We start from the raw sequence: 26,212 nt of genomic DNA on the forward strand, positions 1-26,212 counted from the left end.
GAGGTGGAAATCTAAAGATGGGCATGGGGCAAGTGCGGGCTGGCCAGTGGGCACGAGTTCTCAGTTCCCTTGGGAGGCATCAGGTAAGCGGTTCTCACATTCCGTTCCTGTGAAACACTGCTATTTTACTTCTAATTAGACACTCACCCACGTCAGTCTTTATCTGAATTTGGTTTTACATGGGTCTGTCTCCAAGGGAGTCAGCCCTTGCAGGCGGTGATGATGAGCGAGAGTTTCTGGGCTTACAAAGCTGGGGGCTGGACTCTGTGACCCCGCGATCCTGCTGCTACGCTGGGAGGCCTCTGGGGTCAGGCCGCAGGAGCCCCCCAGGGCAGCACTCCCGACCAGCTCATGCACCATGCCCCTGCGGTTTTCAGGCCACGTGGTCCCTCCAAACTCTACTCTCCTTCAAGGCAAAGCTCCTGGGACACCTCCCCTGTGACGCTTCCTTGACTATCTTCTAGTGCACTCTCACCCCCTTGCCTGATTTCTGAATCCTACAATGACTGTCCAACCCACAGCATCTAATGCTTCATTTCAGTATCAGCTAACTTTGTTCGTGGTTGGTGGAGTTCCCCATCCTGAGGGTAAACTCCCTAAACAGTAGTCATTTTTCTGTTTCTCACAACACAGCACAGGGAACAAGGCAGACACATGAAGGCGTTGCTGGCTAACTTACATTTGGCTCCACACATGGCCTCAGACTCTGATTAGCCAAGATGAAATGGAAGACAGAACAGAGAACCAGGAGCCAGAAGACCTGAGCCTTAATCCTGCTCCCTCCAGAACTCACTGTGGGCCTTCAGTATCTCAGCATACACAGGACATAATAAAGATTTTCCACCTACACCTAGCGGTGCTTCGAGGCTCACCTGGGACAGCAGGCAAAGGGCTTTGTATAAACATTATTAGAAATACTAGCCATCCTGGGGGCCCCAGCTCACCAGGAGATCCCAGTGAGCTCTGAGGAAGGATCTAGAGGGCTGAGAACCTCTACTTCCTGGCTGCCCTTGGCTGAGGGCTTCAGAACACCCATGTGGGAGGTCAGGAGGCGCTGCTGGGGACTCAGACTAGCTGATCCAGACAACAGGGGAGGAAGTGGCCCCATGCTCTGTCATCAAGGCTCGCCTGTCCCCAATTAGATTGTGAACCTCAAAAGGGCAGAGGCAGCGCTGGGCAGAGCCGGAAACCTTACCGTCGAGAGGTTCCTCTGCCCCTGCACAGGCTGGGTGATGTTGTTCTGACTCACTCCCACATCCAGGTGCTTGAGCAGGGCCTTCAGCTGCTGCAGGGTGAGGCTGTCACCCTCCCCATAGCGATGCATGAGGTCCTGCAGGAAAGAGGCTGCGCTGATGGCGGGCATCCCCGGGGAAACAGCCTGAGCCTCCGGAGCAGCTGTCCATACGCTTAGCAGGGTCAGCAGGAAGCAGCCAGGGAAGACTGGGTGCAGCAGCTTCATGGCGACAGGTGAGCCTGCAAGAGCAAAAAGCCAGGTGGGGGCAAGGCTTTGGAGACCCACCCTCTCCTTCCACCCTCCCAGCTACAGGCAACCACAACCAGCCCCTCAGCCATGCTCCAGACAGGTGGGGTCTCTCCTCAGACTCTGAATCCAGTCAGTACCTGCGCTGACCCTTCACCCCTTCTCTAATGCCTAGCTTTTGAGAAAAATCCTTCTTCTGGAACAGAACATGAAATAAAAGGACAAATTCAACAGGTTTGACTAAGTTTAAAAAGACAAAAATAGAAAAACTACATGGCTCTTGGTTTTTGTTTCAAGTCCCTGTCTTTTTTAGAGACACTGAAATCATCATGGATTAAATACCTTACTTGGGATTTGCTTCAAAATCACAAAGGAGGGGACATTTGCATTAGAGTCAATGAGACAGGATTGGGCAGGAGTTGATAACTGCCAAAATGAGCGGTGGGTAGATGGAAATTCATTATACTATTCCGTCTACTTTTGTATGTTTTGAATTTCCCCAAACAAAAATCTAAAAAATAAATAAATAAATAAATAATACTACAACTAAAAGAAGGAAGGAAAAAAAAAACTGGGAAAAATACACACCATCAAACCTGCCAAAGGGTTATCTCTATAACTGCCTAAATTAGGGAATCAACATGAAAAATACTCAGTCTCCCTGGTTTGTTAAGAACACAAATTTACAAGATGGAGGGTGCTACTTTGCTACTTATTAAAACAGCAAAGCAGATTTTTTAAAAAAAGATATAAAACCACTGTATACTACAGGGAACTATATTCAATAACTTGCAGTAACTTATGGTGAAAAAGAATATGAAAACAAATATATGTATGTTCCTGTATGACTGAAGCACCGTGCTGTACACTAGAAATTGATTCAACATTGTAAACTGACTATACTTCAATAAACATTTTTTTTAAAAATATACAAAACCAAATGTTAGTGAGGGCAAACAACAGAATAACATACTTCTGGTGGCTATATGAATAACATGATTCTTGAAAAGTTATATGATAATAAATGTATTTAAATCCTTCAGTAATTCGACTTCTAGAATTTACACTGATAGAAGCAATCCGAAAATAAAAAGCCTACAGGCAGAAAGATGTGCTGTGGTCAAGTGAATTATATCAATTTCATAGAATAGTACGCAGCTATAAAAAGGTTCGGCATCATGAGTTTAACGTTAAATAAAGAAGCAGAACCATTATGTAAAACAGAGTTAAGAACTGACAAGGAACAGATAAAATCAAAAGCTTACGGTAGCAGGACTGAGTTTCTTTTGTTAATCATTCCCCTTCGTACAGTTATAATTTACTTAGTGAAATAAACAAACACCAGCAGGGGAAAATGAGCCTATTTAATCCAGGCCTAGGAATCCAGGCACTGCAGTTATTCCCAGGCAGCCCCAGGCACCCAGGGCTCTGGCTTGATGCCTCGTGGGGGCCACTCCACCTCCCCGCCTTTGCTTGGGACAGAGCAACCAGAGCAGAGTGGTTAAGAGCAGGCTTGTCTGCAGCTCGACTCTACCACTCACTTGCTGTGTGATGTTGGGCAAGTTATTTAACCAGAGTCAACATTCTAGAATCACCCAGAGCACTGATGCAGTGTACCACGGCCTTCAGTGTCAGAAAGACCTGGCTGGAATTTCCACACTGCTTCCCAGAAGTGACCTTGGCCAGGTTCCTTAGCCCCTCTCCACACACAGTTTTCTCATCTATAAAATTGGTTCCTACTTCACTAGACTATTATGAAGATTTAATGACATGAGCTTTGGCAAGTGACTAGGCTCAAGAAAGCACTTGATACAATGTGGCTGCGATTATTTTAAGACTTATAATTAGCAGGGTTCCTCCACTCTGACTCCCTCTCAGTCCAGATATTAAGCTGCCAATGGAACCATCAGGAACACCCCGTGGCCAGCTTTACTCCAGGCCTGCAGCACACACATCACCCAGGCCCCTGACCAGAAGCATACCCGGGACATGGGGCATGCACAGAATCTGGGGACCCTTGAATGGAATATACTGAGTCACACAAATGGATGGATTAGGCATCAACCAAAACGACAGCCTGTAGAAGTGTCACTTTGAGACGAGCAACTCTCAAATCTCCACCAAGCACCAAAAGTTAAGTTACAGTCAGCAGGATGGATCTTAGTCCAAAACAGCAAAACCCCACTGTACAAAGAAAGCTGTTCTCCGCCTGACCACACTGTAATTTGTCTAAGGCATGTGCTGTGCTGTCAAAACAAAGGGGAGGAGGGCTGCACGGGTTTAGAAAAGGGGAGGCAAAGAGATGAGGACAGCAGCTAGCATCACGACCCATGTGACCCCGCTGAGCACCTGACATTCACCGATTCCTTTAAGAGAAGGTGGGATACTTGTCCTCATCTAACAGATGCGGAAACTGGGGTTTGGAGATTAGGGAATGTGACCTACAGCCAGCAAGTAGAGCAGTGAAGCCAGAAACCAAATTTTTTCATGAATCAGGTCTAAATGATGCTGACGTCAGGGCACTCTTAACAACCCCTTGGCACGTGGAGACAAAAACATACACAACCCAGGTCCCCTGCAGAGCCCCAAAGCTTGCATGTCTCTGGTCAGAACCTCCCCAATTTCTACCAGCCCCAAACGCAGGCATAAGATGCCCTGACGACCTGTGTAGGGGAACCCCCAAATGTGCCTTAGGGGACAAGCCGTGTTACGAGGTTCCTTCTGCAGAATCTCTTCAACAAAACAAACAATTGTTCCCACTCCAGCTGTATTTCTCAAATGTATTTGCAGCAACTTCAGGACACTCAGAAACAGCAATAAACATACAAAAAGGTGAGACACCCAAGGTAGCTTCACCGGGATGGGCATTCACAGCAAGGTTAGCATGTACTCGGTGTTTGCTCTTGGCTGACCCAGTGGCCCCTCGGCCCCCTCCCGCCTGGCCCGTGCTTCCCAGAGTCAGAGCAGAGTCTAGAAACAACTGGGGGGCAGTAAGAAGTCTGGTCCAGGGATCCTGGAGTCACTAAAGACACTTCAAATCCAAGTGACCCGGGCCTTTTGGCAGACCTGAAAGGGGAACTTTCTGCTCCAATGGAGATTTAAGTTATTCTTAGAAAAAAAAAAAAAAAGTTTAAAAGAAATTCTTTGGAGGAAAGAAAGAAGAGAGGAAAAACACATACAGCTCATGGTAAGGCTGGATGGTGAGGCTGGAGGGTCCTCGTTGCATGGCCCTGGCTGCAGGAGGAAGCCTGTTTTATTAAGGCCGTGGAAATGGGCGGCCCAGGAGACCATTCTTGCCGGGGGGAGCTGAGCCATCTGCCTTCAAGGCCACCTTCCTTCCAGGAGCAAGAAGAGCGCATGGGACCGGGCAGAACACAAGTTGGAGGCAAAGGCCCGAGTGTGCTGCTGGCGCAGAGGACCAGGCTCCCCCACGAAAGAGAAGCTGGAGTCTCTCCACCCCTTTGTTCCCTTGGCTCGGGTTCAAAGAAGTAAATTATTTCAGTGCCTTAGGTCTGTGTTCAAGGCGCCAGACCCAACCCTCCATGGGGGAGCGAGGCCTGTGAGTCGGCAGGAGATGCCTGCTCTCGGACCCTCTGTGGAACCATCAGAAGTTCCTTCCCATCTTGGAGGCTCCTCATTTTGAATTGCACCTGCCTGTCAGCCCTCCACTTGGTCCAGAAGTAGCTCATTCCAGAATTGGCACTTCTGCCCCGAGGACAGACTTTACTATTGCATTTACCACGATGCATTTTTTCCCATGCTCACTTCCCTTGCAGAGAGGAGCAAACATGAACTTCTCTTTGGGGTGACAGAGCAGTGAGCTGCCATGATACTTGGTCCAGAGGCTGGACACTGATGTGAGCAGAACAGACAACAGAGACCTGAGGGGCCTGGGAACTGCTGGGCCCTCAAACATCCACTCCCTTCCCTGACCACGAGCTGGGCGGGCAGCCTATCTTCTCCCTCTCAGATTCCTCTGGGCCAAGGAATGAAACACAGGAGATAAGATCGAATGTTCCAGAGACAAATTTGGCTAAGGCACAGCGGTTTCCAAGGCCAGCTGGTAAGCCACAGGAAATGGGTAAAGGATGTGCCTGCAACTGTGGCTCCTCATACCCGCTCTGAGCCCCCTCGAAGCACAGGCTGTGTGGGAGCACAGTGAATGGTAAGGCCCCACTAACTACCACGAGGCAGCTGCCCTCCCCCCCACCCCCAGGGGCTCTCTCTCAGTCAACAGCCCATCGCTGCAGAAGACCTTCAAACACACTGGTCTTTCTCCAGTCCCCGGGCCCACCCCATTCTAAGGCTGTCACCTGTCAGTCTAATAGGAATGTCTCCCCACTGAACACTCCCTACGAGGAGTAAACACTGCAGATGGTCTGGGTGAGCGCAGGGAGCAACATTCCTGAGTCTCCAGCAGGAGAGGCGTCTAAAAAACCCCGAAACTTGAAGACCAAAGACAGAGCCGGGCCACAGGATGGAGGTGGTGGCCTTGAAGGCTCAAAAACCCTGGCATCTGCCTTCTGTGCTGTGGGTGCCAACAACGAGGGATGCACGGACTTTGGCAACAGGAGGACCACTGGGCTTGGTGTGAGAGGTCCAGTTAGCAGCAACTCCAAGGTCTGATGTTTCCTGATGTTGGAAAGAGGAAAACAAAGCCACAGAGCTTTATGAGTACGAAGAAAGATAAAGTAGGTTGGAACACTAAATAAAGATTTCTGAATTAAGACGGAGAATTGGAATGGCAACACAATTTTCTTTTCCTTGATAACTTAAAAAAAAACAGTAAAAAAGCCAAAAAAAAAAAAAAAAAGTCACCCACAGCAAGCAAACAAGGAAAAAGGCGTATCTGATATAATAACTTTCAGGAGAAGGACTGTTGGAGGCACGGCACGAGGCTAACCTCCCGGCCCCGGCCGGGCCCCGACTGCTCCAGTCATGACGGAGAACCAGAATTCTCACTAAACCTCCCGGATCTGGAGAGAGGCAAACTGCAGCCAACTCCTCCTCCTCAGTTAGGGAGTAGTGGGAAAGGTGCTGGGAAACAAAGAAACAGGTGGACTGGGAACAAGAACAAGGGACCGACTCCCTTTGAGGGATATATGGGCTCTCCGAGGCCACAGGCTGAGCTGGGGAAACTATCCAATTCCAGTGAGTCTTCCTCGCCCCCCAACAGAATGGGGCGCAGCTCCCCAGTCAGTGGGCGGAACCGCGCCACACCACAGGGGCCGCCACCAAGTCCCAGAAAGGGGCAATTCCATCTCTGCCCCCATCCAATTCAGGCTAAAGAGAACAAGCCACCAATACCCCGCCCTCAGCACTGCTGTCGTGGGGATGGGGGACAAGCCTGCCTCGGTGTGGTGGGAAGAAAGTCACTGTCTTATTTGAGAGCCAACAGAACGGAAAAATGGGCAGCATCGAGACGGTGAGAAGAAACAGCGGGCCAATCACGCAAGAGGCGAAGATGTCAACCGAAAGGAACACATCACTCCAGAGAAAAGAATTTCTCACAACTGCTCCACACTGTGGAATAACTCGATTAGAACATTCACGCAGTAAAACCAGGGCTCAGAGATGGGATTATAAAACAAAAGGAGATGCAGGCTTACCAAAAAAAGACCAACAAGACAACGCTGAAGAACTAGTACATAGATGATAATGCACAGAGAACAAAATGCTGCCAGTGATGTCAGACAGAAATACTGACACAAGAAGGTATGAGATAACTATAGTGCAAGCAGATGGAAAGGACAAATCAAAGCATACAGTGAGAAGACAAAGACATCACGGACGGATAAATGGTGTTCCGGAAGCAGAGAACCCGAGTCGGGAACAGGAGCTAAGCTCAAAGATAACACACGACTTCCCTGAAACGAAAGGAAAACAGAATCTGATGACTGAAATATTACACTGGACTCCACAAAAATTTGATGCAGAAGGTTCAACACTGAGACACTGCCTAGTTAAGTTACTGAACTTAAGACATTTCCAGGCATCCAGAAGAAACTGTTTTTCCCCCAAAATGTTTTCCTACAAAAATCAGGAAACATACTAGAACTTCTTCTAAGTGGTAGAAAATTCAGACTGCCCTCATCTTCTCCATAGCGACATTTAGCATCAGAAGAAAGGCAACAATGTTTACATAATTCCGAGACACAGAAAATATGAGCCAACTGAGAATCATTCCCAGCCAAGATGTGGTACAAATTTGGTAAAGACGACAGGCAGAAATTCTCAAGCATGAAAGAATTCAGTCCCCTTCCTAGGTGGGAAAAATGACATGATAATGAAATGCAGCTAATTAACAGAAAAGTAAAATTAAAGAGCTCAGGAAAGCAGAAATCATGGGTAAGCATTTAAACTCTTCAAATAAATAATTTTAAAAAACTATGGAGATTATGGTTGTAGGACAGAATTTAAATGTTATAATCATGGACCATTTAATAATATAATTAACAATCTAAAGATGGAAAGAAAGGAGATGAGGGGAAAAAAATGGGAAAATGCTAACATCTCCATTTTTCATAGCAGAGTCAATAAATTCTGTCTAAAATGGAAACAAGTAATTACAGAGATGATTCACAAGTTTTTTTTTTTAACCTTTTTTGGGGTCTTTTAGGAAATCACCTCCTTTGTGAAGACATATCTCTCTACAGTTAATAATTTCTTCAATTTTACTACGATTTCTTTCTCTTCTGTTACATTCAGGGAAGTGTTAATAATTTTTTTTTTACAGGAGTATTTTATTTCTCTACGTCCATTAATCTGTGAGCATGCCTGGAAGGTTATCTGGAATCATGGCCACCTAACGTTAGTGATGACTTCTGAGTGCTGGGATCTAGAGTGTTTTGGGGTTTTTATTTGTTTTTAACTCTTTCTGTTAATGCATCATTGATGTGTCCCAAGGGGTGGTGTAGGTAGGGCAATATTAGAAAACATCGGTGATTATTTTTATAACAAGGAGTTAGGGAGAATTTTCTCATATGGCACAAAACCTAGAACCTGTAAAAGCAATAATTAATACATACGACTACGAAAAGTGCCAAGTGTTCTATAAACAGTGTACCTCCAGTGTCCATGGTCAAACTAACGATGACACAGGCCTCTGTGTATTCCCAGTAGACCCAGTTAGGAAAGCAACAGTCTTGCAGATTGATGCGCAAGCACATATCCCCCTGCGGGCTCTCTGGAGTTTAAAGAGTTTTGTGAAAAACTACCCAGCTGCAGTCCTCCCCACCCACCAAATGAACATCGTCCAAGAGGCCAATCTCCTCTCGGACAAGCTGAGCACCCCTCGCCCTGCAAGCACCGTGCAAATAACACAGCTTGAAAGCCGGCCCTCGGCCTTGCCCAGACTCAACAGGCTGACTCTTCTGCTCCCTCGACCGTTCTCCTTCGCACTCCCAGAGGATGTGCGCTTGTCCTCCATCCAGCTCCCACTCCCAGAACCTTAGCCTCAGACTTTGGCTCAGCCAAAGGCCACCCAGGGTGGGAGATTTCTGCAGACAGTGCAGGGGGGCTGCCAGGGAGGAGGGGGGCAGGGGTACCCAGAGCCGGTAGCCCACTCACTGTCCTTATGAAACCTCACATTGCTGGGAGAGGCAGGATAGAAAACTTACCAAAAAAAAAAAAAAAGTGAGTGGTGACCCAAAAGCAGGGAACAAAATTAGAACCAGAAGCCTGCTACTCATCAGCCAGTGTTTACTGAGCCCCCGTTGTGCGTGTCGGTGCCTGTGGGAGGGAGGCTGGGAAGGGCTGGGGCAGCTGATTTAGCCACACGCTGAGCCCGGAGCGAGGCGAAGGACAGCCAGGCCCAGAGGGCTGGACCAGCAGGGGAGAGGACTGCATTTACCAGGCTCCACCCGTCCAGCCTGGCGGGACCCAGGCTAGACCAAGCAGAGAAGTCTTCCAAAACTAATTGACTGAGTCAGGCAGCCCAGTAAGCGGGAGCCCGCAGGACTCCCCCACCGGAGGCCAGGGCAAGAGTCACCGCTATTCTCATCATTCATCCATCACCATTTCCCAGACACTCCATTGCAAAATTCTGACCTATTGTCCCTCTAAGTCCATTCCTGTTTGTCAGACCATGGGGCCCAGCATGTGGTTTAGGAAACAAGGTACTCACACCCACCACTTACATCACCCACTTGAAGCAAAATCCCCCAACTTGTTATTCAGGGTCAAAAGTAAAATGTATGATCTAGTGGCTAGCTCATCAGAGAGCACGACAAGTCAGGCAGACCCGGGTTCAATTTTGGGGCCTGCCACTAAGTTACCATGTACCATCAGCACAATTAAGCTATGAAATGTCCAGTCTCTTGGGGGAACTCTGATCAATTAGAGAGAGCTTAAAGGTCAGAGCTTTTAGGTCTGTTCCTGCTGTTCTCTGTCCAAGCTTTCAGGCCCATCCCCTCACCTACACCTGAACCTGCCTAGTCTCAGATTACCTCCTCCTCCAGGAAGCCTTCTTGGACCACTCTGAGCACTCACCTCCAACTGCTTTGGACTCCTAATGACCTGGTCTCCCAGGGGGTCTTCAGATTTTTGTTCCTTGAAGGCAAGGGAGTCCTCCCCTTACTCTTCCCTATAATACAACGCCTGGACCAGTGCTGGGTACATCAGCCAGGAGAAGCAAAGAATTTCTGCTGGAAGGTAAGTCCAGCCTCCCATTTGACTGACGTCTGCCTGCATTGCCCCTGCAGCTCGATGAGGAACAGGGCGCTCAGGGCCTCCTTCCACAGACATCCTACCCCCACACCCCCACTTCCCAGGGCCTTCAAACATTATCTGAAGTCAGATGCCCAGAGTACTTATTACTCCCTTCTTCTCTAGACTAAACAATCCCCATTCTTTCCATTTTGTTTATATCCACTGAAAAAAAGGCTAGCTACACCTGCCGGACTTTTTAAAAACCCTCAGTCCAAGAAATCATTCATTCAACAAATAGTCATTGCCTACCAGTTCCGTACTGGGAATAATGCTAGAGGATGCCTCATAGCTGCCCTCACAGAGCAGGGAAAGCAAACAATTCAACAAGCAACTTACAAGAACAATGATGACAAGGGTTGTGTACTGATCAGGGTTCAGTTAGGCAATTTAAGCAGAAAGGGATTTCGTGCAACATATGAAAGGGCCTAGAGAATCAGGGGAAAAGCTGAAGAAACAGGACCCTAGACTGAGCTTCCGGGAGCTACTCCCAAGATCATGGTGCAGAGCCAGCCGGCAGGAGCTGCTGCCCCCACCACCATCAGGTAGCTATGGCACAAGGACGCTGCCCAGTCCAGGACCACGCCACCCTTGCCACACCAGCAAAATGGCCGCCCCAGAGTCCGTCCTGAGGAAAAGGATGCCCACACATTGAAGGCTGGATCGAGCCCAGCAATTGGCAGAATGCAAGTCACACTGGGAATTCTGGCAAAAGGATGTCTGGAAAGTGCGTATGGCTTTGTTTTGTTTTGTTTTGTTTTGTTTTGTTTTGATTCTCTACTTTTAGCAGGTTGGACTGTAATTTATTATCCAAAGTAATGCACTTGATAGTGAAAGGAGGTGCTATTAGTAAACAAACCAGGACAACAAGAGTAAAACATAGGGATGCCTTGGGGTGGACGCCTGGTGAACAAGGCAATCCACACCATCCACCAAAGATCCCAGCGAGCTATGGAGAAGATGACAGGGCAGTCAAATCTAGTGTTAGGGGTCGGGGGCCTCCAAACAGAGACATTATTTTAGCCGAGACCTAGAGGGTGTGGAAAAGTGGGCCAGGTGGAGGTGAAGGGGAGGGGAGGGGGTGGCGTGTTCCAGAAAGATGCAGCTTTGTTTGGAAAGACTTGGCCAAGATGGCACATTGTGCAGACAATAACTACTATGTAGTTAGTCATTTGCAGATTTGCAGATACTAACTACTATACATAAAATAGATAAACAAGGTCCTATTGTATAGCACAGGGAACTATATTCAATATCTTGTAGTCACTTACAATAAAAAAGAATATGAAAAGGAATATATGTATGTACATGTATGACTGAAACATGCTGTACACCAGAAACTGACACAACACTGTAAACTGACTATACTTCAAAAAAAAATGCACATCTAAGAACTTGGAGTCCTGTGTGGCCAGGGTGTACACAAGAGGACATGGTAGGGGCCAGGGAGGGGACAGCCCTGCAGGCGATGTTAAGGTGCCCAGATCTCATCTGTAGGGCACTGGGGATCATTTTCAGCAGAGATACAGTCAGATCTGTGTTTTTAGGATACTGGTCTGGCTGCATGGTAGAGAACGGACGAGGAGGCAGGCAAGAACAAAACCCAGAAGCCCAGGTAGGAGGCTCCTTGGGTTCCAGGTGGGAGAACAGAGCACCCAGTTGGATCTAAAGAGCAAAGCTTCTTCTCTTTCTCCCAGCTTCAACCCAGCCCGGGGTGCTTCCCTGACCCTTGGGGCTACTGGCCTTGTAGTTTTCCATTAAAGAATGGAACAGTCTCCTCTTTAATGGGTACCAGGAGAGAACTAAGCCACATTACTGTCCTGATAACCAAAAGCATCAGAGTGAGCTTGAAAAGCCCACCCCCTACCCCCATCATTTCCTGAGTCAGGCAGAGACAAGTCTGCTCCACTCTCCTGCTGTAGCAGGAGGGCCATTTGTAAATGCCAACTGCAACTCCCGGGCAGCAACACTCTGTGGGCAGAATTTGCCACCAACGGCCTCTCACAAGAAGTCTCTTATGTTCCCTTCTTCCCAAAATGGGGAAGAAGAGTCCTCTGAGCCCCAGGCTCTCTCTGGGAGGTGAGGTGAGCTCTTCTCAGACAGTGAGCCTTTACAGACCCTGGGCCACAGCAGGCAGAGGCAAGCCTGCACGGGGAACCTCCCTCCACCAGCAGCCAGGCCCCAGACAGCCCCACTGCTCTGCCTGCAGCAAAGACTCTCTGTCCTGTGGCCAGTCCACCCCTCCTCCCTCCCTCCAAGTCCTGCTGCACCACTATCTCCCCCTTTACAACCCTCCCATCCTTAAGCCAGTGCAAGCCCCTCAATCCTCCTCAAAGACTCCGACCACGCCAATCTCTACGGCTGAGATGCTGAACTGGGTGTGATAGTGTGTCTAAGGAAAGCAGTTCTCAGAGCGTGGTCCTGGGACAGGCAGCATCACCACCACCTGGGAACCTGTGGGAAGCACAAATTCTCAGCCCCCTCCGTCCAAATCTGCTGAATCAGAAGCTCTGTGTGGGCCCAGCAATCTGTTTTAGGAAGCTCTCCAGGGGATCATGATACACGTGGAAGTCTGAGGACCACTACTCTCAGAGAAAGATCATTAGATTTCCAGATTTCTTCACAACAAGGGCAAAAACCATTGTCTAGTGGTGGCCCCTTGCCACAGTTACTGCTTATGAGCAACACGGCCAGAGACCTGGTCACAGGCACAGGCTGCATCCTGGGCCTTGGATTTCTCAGTGACCATAAATATTTATCAGCAGTCACAAGTGAGCCCTACTCTCAAGAGAAAAAGGGTTATTGGGAAAAAGGGAAAAAGGCCCATATTTCCAAACCAGAGTAAGAAAGGTGGCAAAAAAGAAAGGAAGATTGAGTAATTACATTCCTGAATCATAATCCATTTCCCCTCCCACTTCCCAAACCTCCTACACGGCTCATTCCCTGGCCCAAGGTCGCTGGCAGGCACCACGGGATTACTGAGGCGAAGGCCTTCCCCCACCCTCTGCTCCTCACCGTGGGCCTCACCACGTGACCAAAGCACCCCTCTTCTTCGGGCTCATGAAGAGAAACCACTGGGGTGCACTGCCTCGTGTCAGTCACTTACTCCCGCTCTGCCTCATCCCCTCCTCTGCCCCATCCCCTCCAATGCACCTGCTTTGATCATATCACTCTCCGGCTAAAACACCTAACTTCCCTCACTCCCCTCACCCAACCGCAAAGTTTAGTCCCTCTGCCTGACAGTCAAGGGTCTCTCCAACTAAGCTCCCATCACCTTTCATCTTCAGCTGCCATTACTCTCTGGGCGGGACCCTGGGATCCACCTGGAATTCCCCACCCGTGTCCCCTTTCACCACATACCCTCCTGTCTCCTTCCTCCACGAGGAAGTCTGATTAATATTGTCAGAAAGCGGAACGTGGCCCACATGTGTCCTAAGCACTCTCCACAAGTGTGAAGGGCCTGGATGTATTAAAAAAAAAAAAAAAAGGATGAACTGCAGGAAAAAGCACCGCCTCTGATCCACTCCAAATCCCCCACACCAGGAATGCATCCTCACCTTCCTCTGGATCCCACCGCTCTGGCTCAAAGGCGCCCTGTCTCAGAATGACAGTTCCAATACTTTCAGTTAATTTTCTTGGTTGTTCCGTAACAATCCTAGGAGGTTGGTAGGATCTAAATAAGCACTTGCTGCAGGAACATGTAAATACAAATGCGTATGTAAACAGACAGACCCTCACCTTCTCTACAGAGTACAGGATGGCGGGGATAGGCTTCACTGAAGATGCAGTATTTAGGGCCATGGGGTCAAGGGCAGGAGTGGACGAGTGTCTTCTCAAAGCTCCCTCTGTCACAGGTACAGAGGGGAGGGTAAGGACCCTGACACTCTGCCCTCCTGACTCCCCACCTCTGCTGGCCAGAGCTCGAGAGAGAGGCTGCCAAGAGCACACACAGATGGACTCCAGAGCAAAGGCAACCCTGGTTCTGGCTCCTATCATACTCAGATAGGGGTCAGGGCCAGCAGGATGGCCAAGCTCCCCTTCCTCAGGTTAAAATAGCCCTCAGGGCTGTGGGTACAGTAGCAGTCTCCAGACAATATAATGCAAACAGGTGACTTCCCTGACAACACGACGACCCCTCTTGCCTGTATTTCCATTTGCCCTTCCCCTCCCCCGCCTCCTACAAACTGCCAGCCTATTAAAAAGGGATCAACATTCTCACCAGACTTAAAGGTTTACCCTCTCCTGCCAACACCAACCTCAAGGGGCAATCAGATTGCCACCTGGAAAGGGTTTCAGATTCAGCCTGCAACTCAGACATCCTCTAGTCTGAGTGACTTTCGACCTCAAACAGAGGAAAACAAAAGATCTTGCCAGCAGCACTATGCACAACACAAAAACCTTGGAGGCAACCCCAAAGCCCACGAGCAGGAGTGGATAAGTAAACTAACCAACTCTCACGACGGAATAGTATACAACAAAGTGGACGGACTACAGCAGCATTAAGACCGGGTGTACAGGACGAGTTTTCAATAACAACCACCTTTTAAACGTTAGTCATTCTTCAAGACCCCACTCAAGACCAGTCCACGCAAGACCTCTCTCCAGAAGATGTAGAAGGGCTGTCTGAATCACAAGACAAGGGATTTGAGTGGAGGAAATGTTGAAATGCTAGTTGAATAATAATAAAATATAATAAATAAAATCTCTTAACCAGCCTTCCAGCTTCTACTGGGCACTTACCCTCAAACTGTCCGGGTCCCTTCTCTCTAAGTATAATATACACACAAAAAGTGTCCAAATCTTAAATGTACAGCTCAGGGACAGAGTCATCCTTTTAAAGTACAAATCCGACCATGGCATTCTGTTTGCTTTAAACTCGCGATGGCTTCCCAGTACAAGGGAAATCAAATCTAAATTCCTTTTCCTGGCCTAAAAGTCACTGTGTCATCTGGCCTTTGCTGACCCCACTGATCTCACTAGAATCCAGCCACCCTGGGCTTCTTCTTATCCTTTTAGCTCACCAATCGCATTCTGACCTCAGGGCCGTTGCACTTGCAGCCCCCTCTGCCAAGAATGCTCTTCTCCTAGATTTTCATATCAAGTCTCAATCCAAATGTCAGCTCCTCAAAGCAGAGGGTCACCTAGTTTAAAAAAAAAAAAGCCCACTCAAGTCATTCAGAATCCTAACACCCTGTTTCATTTTCTTCTTAGCATATATCACTATCTAATGTTTGTTCTGTTATCTTTGTTCTGTTTAAATGTTTATTATCTGTCTCCTCCGACTGACTGTAAACTCCACAGCGGAGGAGACTCAGGCCTATTTTCTTCTCTGAGTCTAGAGGAGTGAGTGCCTGGCACTGAGACAGCCCCCCAAAAACACCTGCAGAATGATGTGTTAATTTCCCCCCGCCCTGGTCGCAGTGCCCCAGTTTAGTTATTGTTCTTTGGTCTCGACCCCCAGGTGAACTGTTAGCAACTTTAAGGGGAGGGACCCCTCCTCCTGCAGCTTCAATAGAGATGATGTCTCCCAGAGAGCTGGAGAAGCCTGTCTGGCGTAGGAACACAAAATATAAGGTAAAAAAAAAATTATAGAACATAAGGTGGGGTGGGGGATCCAAAAGGAAGATGGTGGGAGAGAGGTAGGCATAGGCAGGCAGCCTCCCTTCCCTGCCCTGAAAGCAAATGTGCCAAGGACAGGCACATCTGATAGTCCTGCCGAAAATAACACATTAACTTTTACCCATGGCTGGGACAGAAAAGAAAAGGAAACCCCACAAGTACAAGTGCAGGCTGTTTCTAGAATTTCTCAGCAGCTCATGGAAACTCTGAGTCTCGGTCCTGCTGCTCACCACCTCTCTCAACATGCCAACTACACACATCCCAAAATGCAGGGGAAGGGGCTCGGAGCTGGGAGCTGCTGCCAAGAAGATGGCATGGTGTAAGCAGCCAAGGTCACAGGCATAATCCTGCCAGCACAGCTGTGCACACCATGGTTTACCCACGGTCAAGGCCTCTGCTGTGGGAGGAACCTCCAAGCATCTGCTGGACATCAGGGGGGTGGCTGAGGCGGCAGGAGCAGGAACCAGGACGTTATCCCTTGCTAGGGCTGGTCAGGGTGCCTGAGAGGGCACTTTGGCTCATGGCCTGAGTCTGGGGGAAGTAAGTGACTTTGTACTTTTTGCACTTTTTTGGGAAAGGTGATGAGAACTGCTGTGGCTTGTTATCCCTGGAAACCCCCCAGGGGCCTGGTATGCTGAGAACTTGCCCAGCCTCTCAGGCGGGAAAGGCTCCCACAGCAGGGAAATGGTCAGTATTGAAATACACATGCGCTAATCAATGTCACCGGGGCCTGGCCGTCAGCGAGCAGGGGGAGAGGAGAGGCAGGGAGGGAGTCCAGGGCCTTCCGCCTCTGGCTCATTCCCAGGAGGGAGAGCAGGGCCAGCTTCCCTGCAGGCCAGCATGGCTCCACCTTGCACCACGCCTCACGTACTCTGTGCTCTTGGAAAAGAGAGAGTCCCCGGGGCTGGCCGGGAGCCCTCTGGTTTCCAGGAAAGGAGGGCAGCCGGCAGTTCAGCCTGCTCCCCGTGATTTACAGGACTCTCTTGACTAGGAGGACACACATCCGCCACCTCACTTTCTCCCACACAAGCCAACCTTTCAGGCTTCCAGTAAAAGTGAGAATAAAACAGCGGGTTTGGGTTTGGGTTCAGGTCTGCACCCCACCACCTCGTTCCCGCCATCTGTTTGTGGGGGCAGGGGTAGTATGCAAGGTCTTCAGGTGACCTGGCAGCAGGACACAGGAAAAGACCCCAAGGGGAGAGGAGACCTTCCTAGAAGGAATCAGTGAGATCCAGGAGCCAGTTGGCCAGTGGCCAGTCCCTGCCCCCAGGGCTGCAGTCAACAAATACTAAGAACTTACAATTTGCTAAACTACCCTTCTGAAGATTTAACTGATTTACTAGTCCTATCTGTGGATAAGGATGCCTGTTTCATGAGAGTCTCACCAATGCTGAGTATTAAAATAGGATTCTATCTTTGCCAAATAGGTTAAAAAAACTATTCGTACAATTCTTTTAATTTGCATTTCTTTGATTACCAGTGTGGCTAAACACATCTTCAGGTTTACCAACATTTCAATTTCTTCTTTTACAAATTGTCTGTGACTCTCCTTTGCCCATTTTTGCTGACCTCCATTTATCTTTTTTTCTTATCGGTATATGTAGCAGTTCATCATACGATTAAAAAAATTCACCTTTTGTCACATGTTACAAATATTCTTCCTAATTCGTCATTTGCCTTTAAATTGTTAACTGGTCTTACTGCCGAAATTTTTAAGTAAAGTCAATACATCCCACTTTTCTTTTTAACGTTTCCGCTTTTAGTACCATGCCTGAAAAACTCTTTCTTGTCTTGAAATTATAGATATACCTATATTTTCTTGCATTAAAAAATGCAAATCTCTAATTCATCCAGAATTTAATTGGACAAAGTGTGAAAAAAAAAACTAACTTTTTTTTAATAGTTAGCCTATTATCCACGGTTGTTTAATGAATAGTTTATTTCCCTTGTAAACCTCAACTGTAGAGTCTATAAAACGTAAGACACAGAGGTGCAGTCAACTACATCCTTTGTACTAAGAAAGGCCACAGGTGGCTGTTCTAATAAAATGTAAATATACGGTGGTGGTGCCATCTCTATCCCTTCCTCCTTCCTGCTCAGAGGTACAGGCTGGCAAGTGACAACTATGAGAAGAAAGTCCTACGTGCCAAGGATGGCAGAGCAGAAAGATGCATTGAAGAGAGCCTGGGTTCCTGCAGGCTGAGGAGGAACTGAGCAGGAACACTGGCTTCCCACGGCTGATCGCCAGATGCTTCATATGCTCTCTGCCCAAACCAGCCTTGACAGGGCACTAGTATTTGCATCTGAGCACTCCTATTAATCACAATCCTTTCTTCCCTAATTTTATAATGATAAGAATTGCTAGATAGCCAAGACATGGAAGCAACCTAAATGTCCACCAACAGATGATTGGATAAAGATGTGGTGTATATATACATATATATATACACACACATACAAACATACCTATAATGGAATACTACTCAGCCATAAAAAAGAATGAAATAAGGCCATTTGCAGCAACATGGATGGACCTAGAGATGATCACACTAAGTGAAGTCAGACAAATGTATGATATCACTTATATGTGGAATCTAAAAAATGGAACAAATGAACTTATTTACAAAACAGAAACAGACCCACAGACATAGAAAACAAATTCATGGTTACCAAAGGGGAAAGCGGTTGGAGAGGGATAAATTTGGAATTTAGGATTAGCAGATACAAAACATTATATGCAAAATAGATAAACAAGATCCTACTGTACAGCTCTGGGGACTATATTTAATATCTTATAATGAAAAAGAATATATATACATATAACTGAATCACTCTGCTGTACACCAGAAACTAACACAACATTTTAAATCAGCCATACTGATTTTAAAAAAGGATTGCTAGGATTTATTGTTGTCTGCCAGGCACTGTGCTAGGCAATTTGTTTCATTACCTAATTTAATCTTCTCAACAACTTTAAGATATGGGTTCTACAGTATTTCCCTATATATAAGTATCAATGACCACTTTTCAGAGTAGAAAAAGCGACTCCATTAAATGTACACATCAGTGAGACACATCCCTATTTCAGAAACATGAAAACAAAACAGCATCTTAAAATTAAGGAAATATGGTATCATCCCCATTTTACAGATGAGGATATGGAGGCTAAAAAGAGTTGCTCAAAATCACACCACAACTAGTAAGAATAATACCATTATTGTTTAGTAAATTCCTACATGTACTGTAGGTCTGTTTTTGGATGTTTCTGTTTCATTCCATTTATCCAGCCTGTGTCAATGTCACATTTAATTTTTTTTATTTTTTCTGGTAAAAAAAACTTGACTACTTTCTTTTTAAAACTGTGCAATCAGGAAATGGGAAACGCCTAATGATGACCAAGTAGAAGGGTTTTCTCTCCCATCTTTGAAGAGCTTCACTTAAGATCTCACTTAAGAGCCTGGAGGTGGATTCCAGTCCTAATCTGCTGTGGTCTGGACTTCGTGTGTGCATGGTTTCCTTACCCTGGCTGCCCCAGTGAGCAGGGTCTCACCCCAGTCCACCTGAATCAGGGCTTCCTGGGTGAGATCCAGGTATCAGTCCACCTAATTCTGCCAGATTCTTGTCTGGGGCACCGGTCTGACATTTCAGTCTAGTCAGGACTGCTGGACTAGACACAGACTAGCTATGACCTTCTGTGATTTATTTAAACTCTTTGAAGTCAGTTCCCCCTCTCTGCCAAATGGGTACCACAATCTCTGCCCTGCCCATCCTATAGGGAAACTAACACTCAGCGAGATGCCGTTGCACAGAGACAAGATGTTGGTATTATAAAGTGTCTGGATCCCAAGAATGCAGGGACTCTGAGGCCAGCGTTAGAATTTACAGCCACTTAGTTCTCAGATCTGTGTCAGTATGAGGCAGCCTGAGGCTGGGCCCTTGCCTCCATGACAGTCAGGCCTGCTTTCTGTCTTAGGTCTAAAAAGAAATCTCCCTTTTCTCTTGCAGCTCTGCGAACCAGAGTTTACAAAGGACATTTTCCTCTATCCTGAGTGTAGCGGGCTGAATAACATCTCCCCAAATCTATGTCTACCCAAAACCCCAGAATGTAACCTTATTGAGTGATACGGCCCTTGCAGATACAATTATTTAAGGATATCAAGACGAAATCCTCTTGGACTTAGGGTGGACCCTAAATCCAATGATTAGACTTATCAGAGAATATTGGTACCTTAAACCCCAAAGCCCTTTAAAATAACTGGATTCAAGCTAAATTTCTAGCCATGTCGCTTGCTCTTCCCTCTGTCAGACACTCTGGCCTATAGTGACCACCCCTGCCCCGGGAATATACATCTTTGTGCCATTATTCACACAACTCTCCTGGCCAGGACCACCCCCACGCCCCCCCTCTTCTTAGCTTTCAAACCTTGGCTCAATTCCACCTCTAGGAAGCCTTCCCAGACCACCCCTGCCCCAAAGCACCTCGCCTTCCACTGGCCTCTTTAAGGGTCTCTTGTCTGCTCCACTCAGTGGGGCTTAAAGAATGCCACACGACAGCATGTAAGTTTCCACAAGTACTCAGTGCATCTCCACACAAGGATCTTTGGGACAGAGACAGTGTCTGCCTGTCTCCGTGGAGTGGGAGCTCTCTTAGCTGGGCTCTGCTGGGGCCCATCCCCTTCGTTCCTTCTGCACATCCTTGCAGCAAGGAGGTGCCCCTTTTGCTGCCATTGGCCCAGGATGCATGCACCAGAAGTCTTTGTGCCTCTTCCCAAACCTCTTCATGCCAGTTCTATTTGTTTTTATGATTCTAAGTTAATAGTAACTGAAATTAAAATGCAGAAGAAAAAGTTTTGATTTCTATAAAAATTAAACTAAGTGATCTAGAACAGCAACTCTGAAATTGTGGTCTTAGATGACACCTGGGGTCACTGAGACTGTCTCAGGAAGTCTGCATGGTAAAAACTAGTTTTATTATAAAATTAGGACGTTAAAAGGTTTTTCACTCCCATTTTTCAGAGGCTGCGTGAAGTGTGATGAACTTGTGCCTGTGCAGTCTTACGTTTTCTGAAAATTTCTAAGGCAGAAGTTTAGGGTGTAAACTTGTGTGTGTTCAGAGATTAACTCAGTTTGTTCTCAGGACTTCAACCGAGTATTTACTAGTAAACTTATGCTATGCCTATTATAATCTGTTATCTCATTATTATCTAATAAATCATTTTTTTGAAACCCTGAAGATGTGCAAAAATGTAAAAATAATGCCATTTTTCCTCTACTTTTTCAACTTTGGAAAATGGTTATTTTTCACACAAATATGCCTTTTATGTTAACATGTTATGACTTTTTTTTTATTATTTTAAACGAATAAATAACTTTTTACATTTGTTTTAATTTTTTAACATGGTAAATGTTAACAGATACAGCCAATAAACAAAAGATAATAGTAAGGAATCCTAGGATCAAAAAGTTTGAGAATTGCTCATCTAGAAAGATGTGTTACAAACAAACAAACAAAAAAGATTAAATTCAGTGTGTGCATTAAGAAAGTAGCATTCTGCAAGGGGACTGGTTTGTAAATGTCTTAATTCTTGCTTTATTATTTTTTAAATGGAGATTAATTAACAGATGTATATATCCTGTCACCCAGCAATCCCACTTCCAAGAATTTCTTCTGTTGGCATACTTACACAGGTAGGAAATGCCATTTGTACAAAGTTATTCACAGCAGCTTGCACATAATGACAAAATACTGGAAACAACCCAAGTCAGGGGAGAGAGGGAGGCAACACATATTGGTTAAAAAATTACCTTACTTCTCTATCCTGGAACAATATGCAGCTATAGTAAAAGAATAATGAAAGCATTCTATGCAGTGATATGGAAAGATCTACCAGAGCTGCTGGGTGAAAAAAGCAACATGCTAAACAATGTCTAAAATGCTAACCTGTAGCATTTGTAAAAATGGGAGTGGGGTGGGCAGAGGTTAAGACCTTTCACTGTATGAGAGAGAGAGAGAGAGAGAGAGAGAGAGAGAGAGAGAGAGTGAGTGTGTGTGTGTGTGTGTGTGTGTGTGTGTGTGTGTGTGCCTTTTAAACTGTTTTTTATCCTTCTGATCTTTGAACTATGTGAATATACAGCCTAGAGAAAAAGCTTTTCCCATTAAAAATTTTTTTCTTCCAGTTTTATTGAGATATAATTCACATATAGTGAAAAAAATTTAATAAAAGAAGTGAAATGAGAAATCACAGGTGATACATGCAGGTGTGATCTGTATATATAAACAATTTGCAAGTCTAATTAGGGGACCTGGAGACCCAAAGAAAAGACCTCGGCCCTCAATCAAAGTTCTGGAAAATAAAAATACATGCACATGGGGGTGGGAAGCAGGGAACTGAATGAAGGCACTTAAAAGGTACAAACTTTCAGTTATAAGATAAATAAGTACTAGGGATGTAACACACAACATGACAAACACAGTTAACACAACGGTAGATTATATATGAAACTTGTTAAGAGAGTAAATCCTAATAAGGCTGTCTCATCACAAGGAAAAAATTTTTTCTCTGTTTCTTTAATCTTGTATGTCTATGAGATGATGTATGTTCATTAAGTTTATTGTGGTAAGTCATTTCATAATTGTGTATAAAACAAACCATTATGCTGTACACCCTAAACAGTGCTGTTTAAAATAAAACTGGAAGAAAAAAAATGCATGCACATGTTTTTAAGGTAAAATGAATTGTTTAAAACATGGATTTTTTAAAAAAATTCCCAACTTTCAGCTGACAGTTTTTATTATTACTAATGCTGAATAAGGAGGACCCAATTCAAGAGTCACATTCTCATTTCAGGGAACTCCAGGACTCTCCTGGGCCTGAGTTTTGAAGAAGGTTAGGAGGCCTGAGGATATAGTCAGATCGATCTTAAGTTTCCAAGGCAGGGAATTTGGTTTCCCATAGATGAGCAAGCCAAGCACTCTCTCCAGGCTGATTCTGTGGCCACCCTCCCACCCCTGCTTTTGTGTGTGTGTGTGGGGGGGTCCCCATCTAGGAACCTCGATAGCCACGGGTGAGGATGAGGACAGGGCAGCTGGGCCTCGGAGACCTTGTGATGAGGCTGCCCTGCTTGCCCCAGGGAGAGCACGAGGCCCCTGGCTGGCAGCAGACTCTGGACTCCTTATCTGCCAGCATTCGGCCAGCCCACCAGCCTCCAGGTCAGAGAAGTCTCACTGTAGACATCTAGAAAGTCCTGGCTGGGGCTCCAGCAGCATGATCCTTCCTCATCCACTCCCCACCCTCCTATGTCTCTAGGGAGTCTGGAAAGAGAAGGAAAAAGGGAAGACTCCTCCAGAAGAAATTTCTATCCATACAAGCAGAGAACCACCTCCCGCCAAATAAGCACTTCCTCCTTCATGTTTTCAAGGAAAAGTCTAAGATTATCAGCAATTTTATAACATTTAGGAATAAAAAATCAAACCTTCCTTTGGTCCTCTCTATCAAGCCTCTTGGCCACCAGCAAGCAACGTTACTTGGGAACACCAATTAACCTCTTGATACCTAGTTTCTTCAGTTGTAAAACAAAGTCCTAGACGCAAAGATTCCCAAAGTCCTTCCAGTTCAACCTCCCATCGTCTGTGGTTCTGCAAAACGTTTAAGTCTTGCTGTCTTCAGGCATCCAGGGCGAACAGGCTGAATTATTTTGGAGGAGGTCCCGATTTCCAGACATATACATCTATTCATAGCACTACCACTTAGATGCCAAGATCCTGTAAATATTGGGCATGGATTGAGGTTCCTCCTGGAATAGAGGCGTGGGGAGGTAAGGCAAGAGAAAGAGGGTGGAAATGGTCTGAAAACAGAACCCACCCAGTGACTGGAAGATACTGTATGTGCGCATGCGCGCACACTGATCTATACACACGCACACATTATTAGTCCTTCCCGCTTAATTATCAGCCCAGAAAAGGAGTACTTCCATAATCTGAAGAAATCAGAGTAGCTCCAAAAACTAAAAGTGGGAAAAAGCCTTAGGGGCAGTGAATCTGTGCAACAATCCCTGGCAGGCCAAAGAAAAGAGGCCTACCCAGAAAGGCAGGGAAATTGGAGACGATGAATCAACCGTAAGTCTGGGCTCATACCATTCCTACAACCCAACGTAACTATCTATGCCTAGGACCCCTGAATAATCCACTCCATCCCACAGAGATGATAATGATGATGATGATGCCGATAACAAGCCCTCTACCAGGCTCCTGGCACAATCACAACGTGCTGCAGCACCCCCCTGCTGGAGAGCGACCGGGCCAAGGACTTAAATAGATCTAATCTGACTCAAAAAAGCCTGGTATTCTCCCGCCACCTTTCACCACCTCTAGTAGAGCGCTGTCTTCTCTGAACTTGACTGAACACAAAAATGTGACCTCTCTTGTGTCTCCATGTTATTCTATATGTATGGGTGTTCTTTCTCCCCAACAAGTGTCTCCAGGAGCCAGGCCCCATTCTCTCTTCGCACCCTCCAGTGGCCAGTGCAGAGCCAAGCGCAAACCAGGCACCATGTATTTATATACTGAGGGGATGAGATACTTAGAATCACAGGGCTCTGGTACCTCACAGAGGGCTGACAATTCTGTTCGGTGCCCTCCAGTCATATCTGCAAACCAAAGAAAAGTACCACTAGTCTATACAATTTACGAAAAACTCACCTCCGAGCCTCCAACAAGAAATGGAATGTGTAGTTTTTAATTGCAGCTGCTAAAAGTTATGATTCTCGACATTCTTTCTCTTGCTTCATCAAGTCTGTCTCAGTTTTTATGGCTCTTGTTTTAAGAGTTAAGGATTAATTGTAGATGCTGTGGATAAGAGACCACAGATCTAATCTGACTTAGCAAGACCCTTCCTCAGGCCATAGGACAAGTTAGGAGCAGAGCTGGGACAGAGGCCAGGTAGCCAGGGTAGTACCCACTACAGGTTACCACCACCAATTCCCAGCAGCCCACCTAAGTGGGGGTTCCGAGGAAAAAGTGACTACAGACAAATTCATGCCCAGGGAGGCTCCAGGAGGGTTAGGTCAAAGCTCCTCCTGTCCCCACAGCTTTCCTTAGGCCATCAAGAGCACTCACCCCCTCACCAAATCATGCTCTCTTGGTCCTCTAGGACACCCAGACCCTAGCAGACACTAGATCCTCAAAACGGAAGCCACAACGCAGAGTTAAGGAAAATTTCTTGACTCAGCTGGACCTCAGGATCACACGGTGAAACTGGATGACACCCATTGCCCTAACCCACCAAGAGAGGGCAGCCTGCGCCAGACCACCTAACTCACTCGGTAGGGACCAAAAATAGCTAAAAAGCCATGCCCACGGGATAAGCCAGGTTGGAGTTCAGTTAGTCCCTCCTTTGCCATTCTCCAGCTCCTGCCACCGGCCTGCCGGAAGATATGGGGCATTTATCTTTAGCTGTAGGTGGTCTGGCCGGGTTGGGTAGCGGAGGGTGGACACAGTTCCCGGAAAGCAAAGTCCAGACACTAGTGCCCAATCAGAGCCGCCCCGAGAGCTGCCCACCAGATTTGCCCGTCTACTCTATGCTTTTTCTGTCCTGGTGTCCATAGGCTCCAGGAAACCTCTCTCAGCCTTTTAGCGCGGCTGTCGCCGTTCCCGACATCCTGCTCTGTCTCCCACATCCCGCGCTCTCCAGCCGAAGGGACCGCAGCTCTGCCTTCCCCTTCCCTCGCCAAGTAACCCTCGTCGTGGCAGTGCGGCCAGGTGTCGCCTCCATCCAGTGTCCAGGCCCGTGTGCCGGTCCGGTTCACCGGAGCGGCTCCGGAAACCGCGGCCGGGCTCCGGATCCTCGGCGCAACCCTGCCCCCACACCCACCCGGTGACCCCGAGCCCTGGCGGCGCGCTGCTCCTCCGCGCGATGCCCCATCCCCGGCGCATGGCGCGGCCCCGCCCACACGCCGTCCGCCCCTCACCTGAAGCAGGGCGGACGCCACTGGGCCCCTGCACCCTCACAAGCCAGGCCCTCGGGCGGCCCGCAGCAGCAGCGGCACGGGCAGCGCAGCTAGGTCGGTGAGTCCCCGCAGGCAGCCCGCGCGCCCTCGCCCCCCTGCCTGCGTCTGTACCCCGCGCGGCGCGCATGCCCCGCTATATACCCTGCGCGTCACGGCCCGGCCCGCCCCCGCTCTCGGCCCCGCCCCACCCCGCTGTCCCCAGGGCCTGCCACGTGGGACCCCGGCTGGCGGTAGGGCGACGTGTGTGAGCTGCCTGCCAGCCGCCCGCTAGACCCAGACCAGCGCTTGGCTTGCCCAGGCTTGCGGAGCGAGCCAGCGCCTTTCCGCGCCTCTAGGCGCCGGCCGAGACCCTAGCTCACCAGATCCTAGCTCACTTCCTAGCTCTGCTCTATCAGCTTCATC

The 26,212-nt window shown here is 47.4% G+C and overlaps 1 protein-coding gene across 2 annotated transcripts in view; it reads right to left on the reverse strand.

Moving 5' to 3' along the window:
* Positions 1 to 25,952, reverse strand: part of SLC39A14 (solute carrier family 39 member 14) — a 38,772-nt gene extending 12,820 nt beyond the window's left edge. For both annotated transcript variants that reach the window (XM_074355775.1, XM_074355774.1), the window contains exons 1-2: positions 25,772 to 25,952; positions 1,196 to 1,473 (exon numbers count right to left, since the gene is read on the reverse strand). In XM_074355775.1, coding sequence (XP_074211876.1) covers positions 1,196 to 1,473; positions 25,772 to 25,937 — 444 coding nt within the window. In that variant the 5' untranslated portion in view covers positions 25,938 to 25,952. The remainder of the gene's footprint in view (positions 1 to 1,195; positions 1,474 to 25,771) is intronic.
* Positions 25,953 to 26,212: the final 260 nt, after the last annotated feature.

This window comes from Camelus bactrianus, chromosome 31 (assembly GCF_048773025.1).
Source record: "Camelus bactrianus isolate YW-2024 breed Bactrian camel chromosome 31, ASM4877302v1, whole genome shotgun sequence".
Taxonomy (NCBI): Eukaryota; Metazoa; Chordata; class Mammalia; order Artiodactyla; family Camelidae; genus Camelus; species Camelus bactrianus.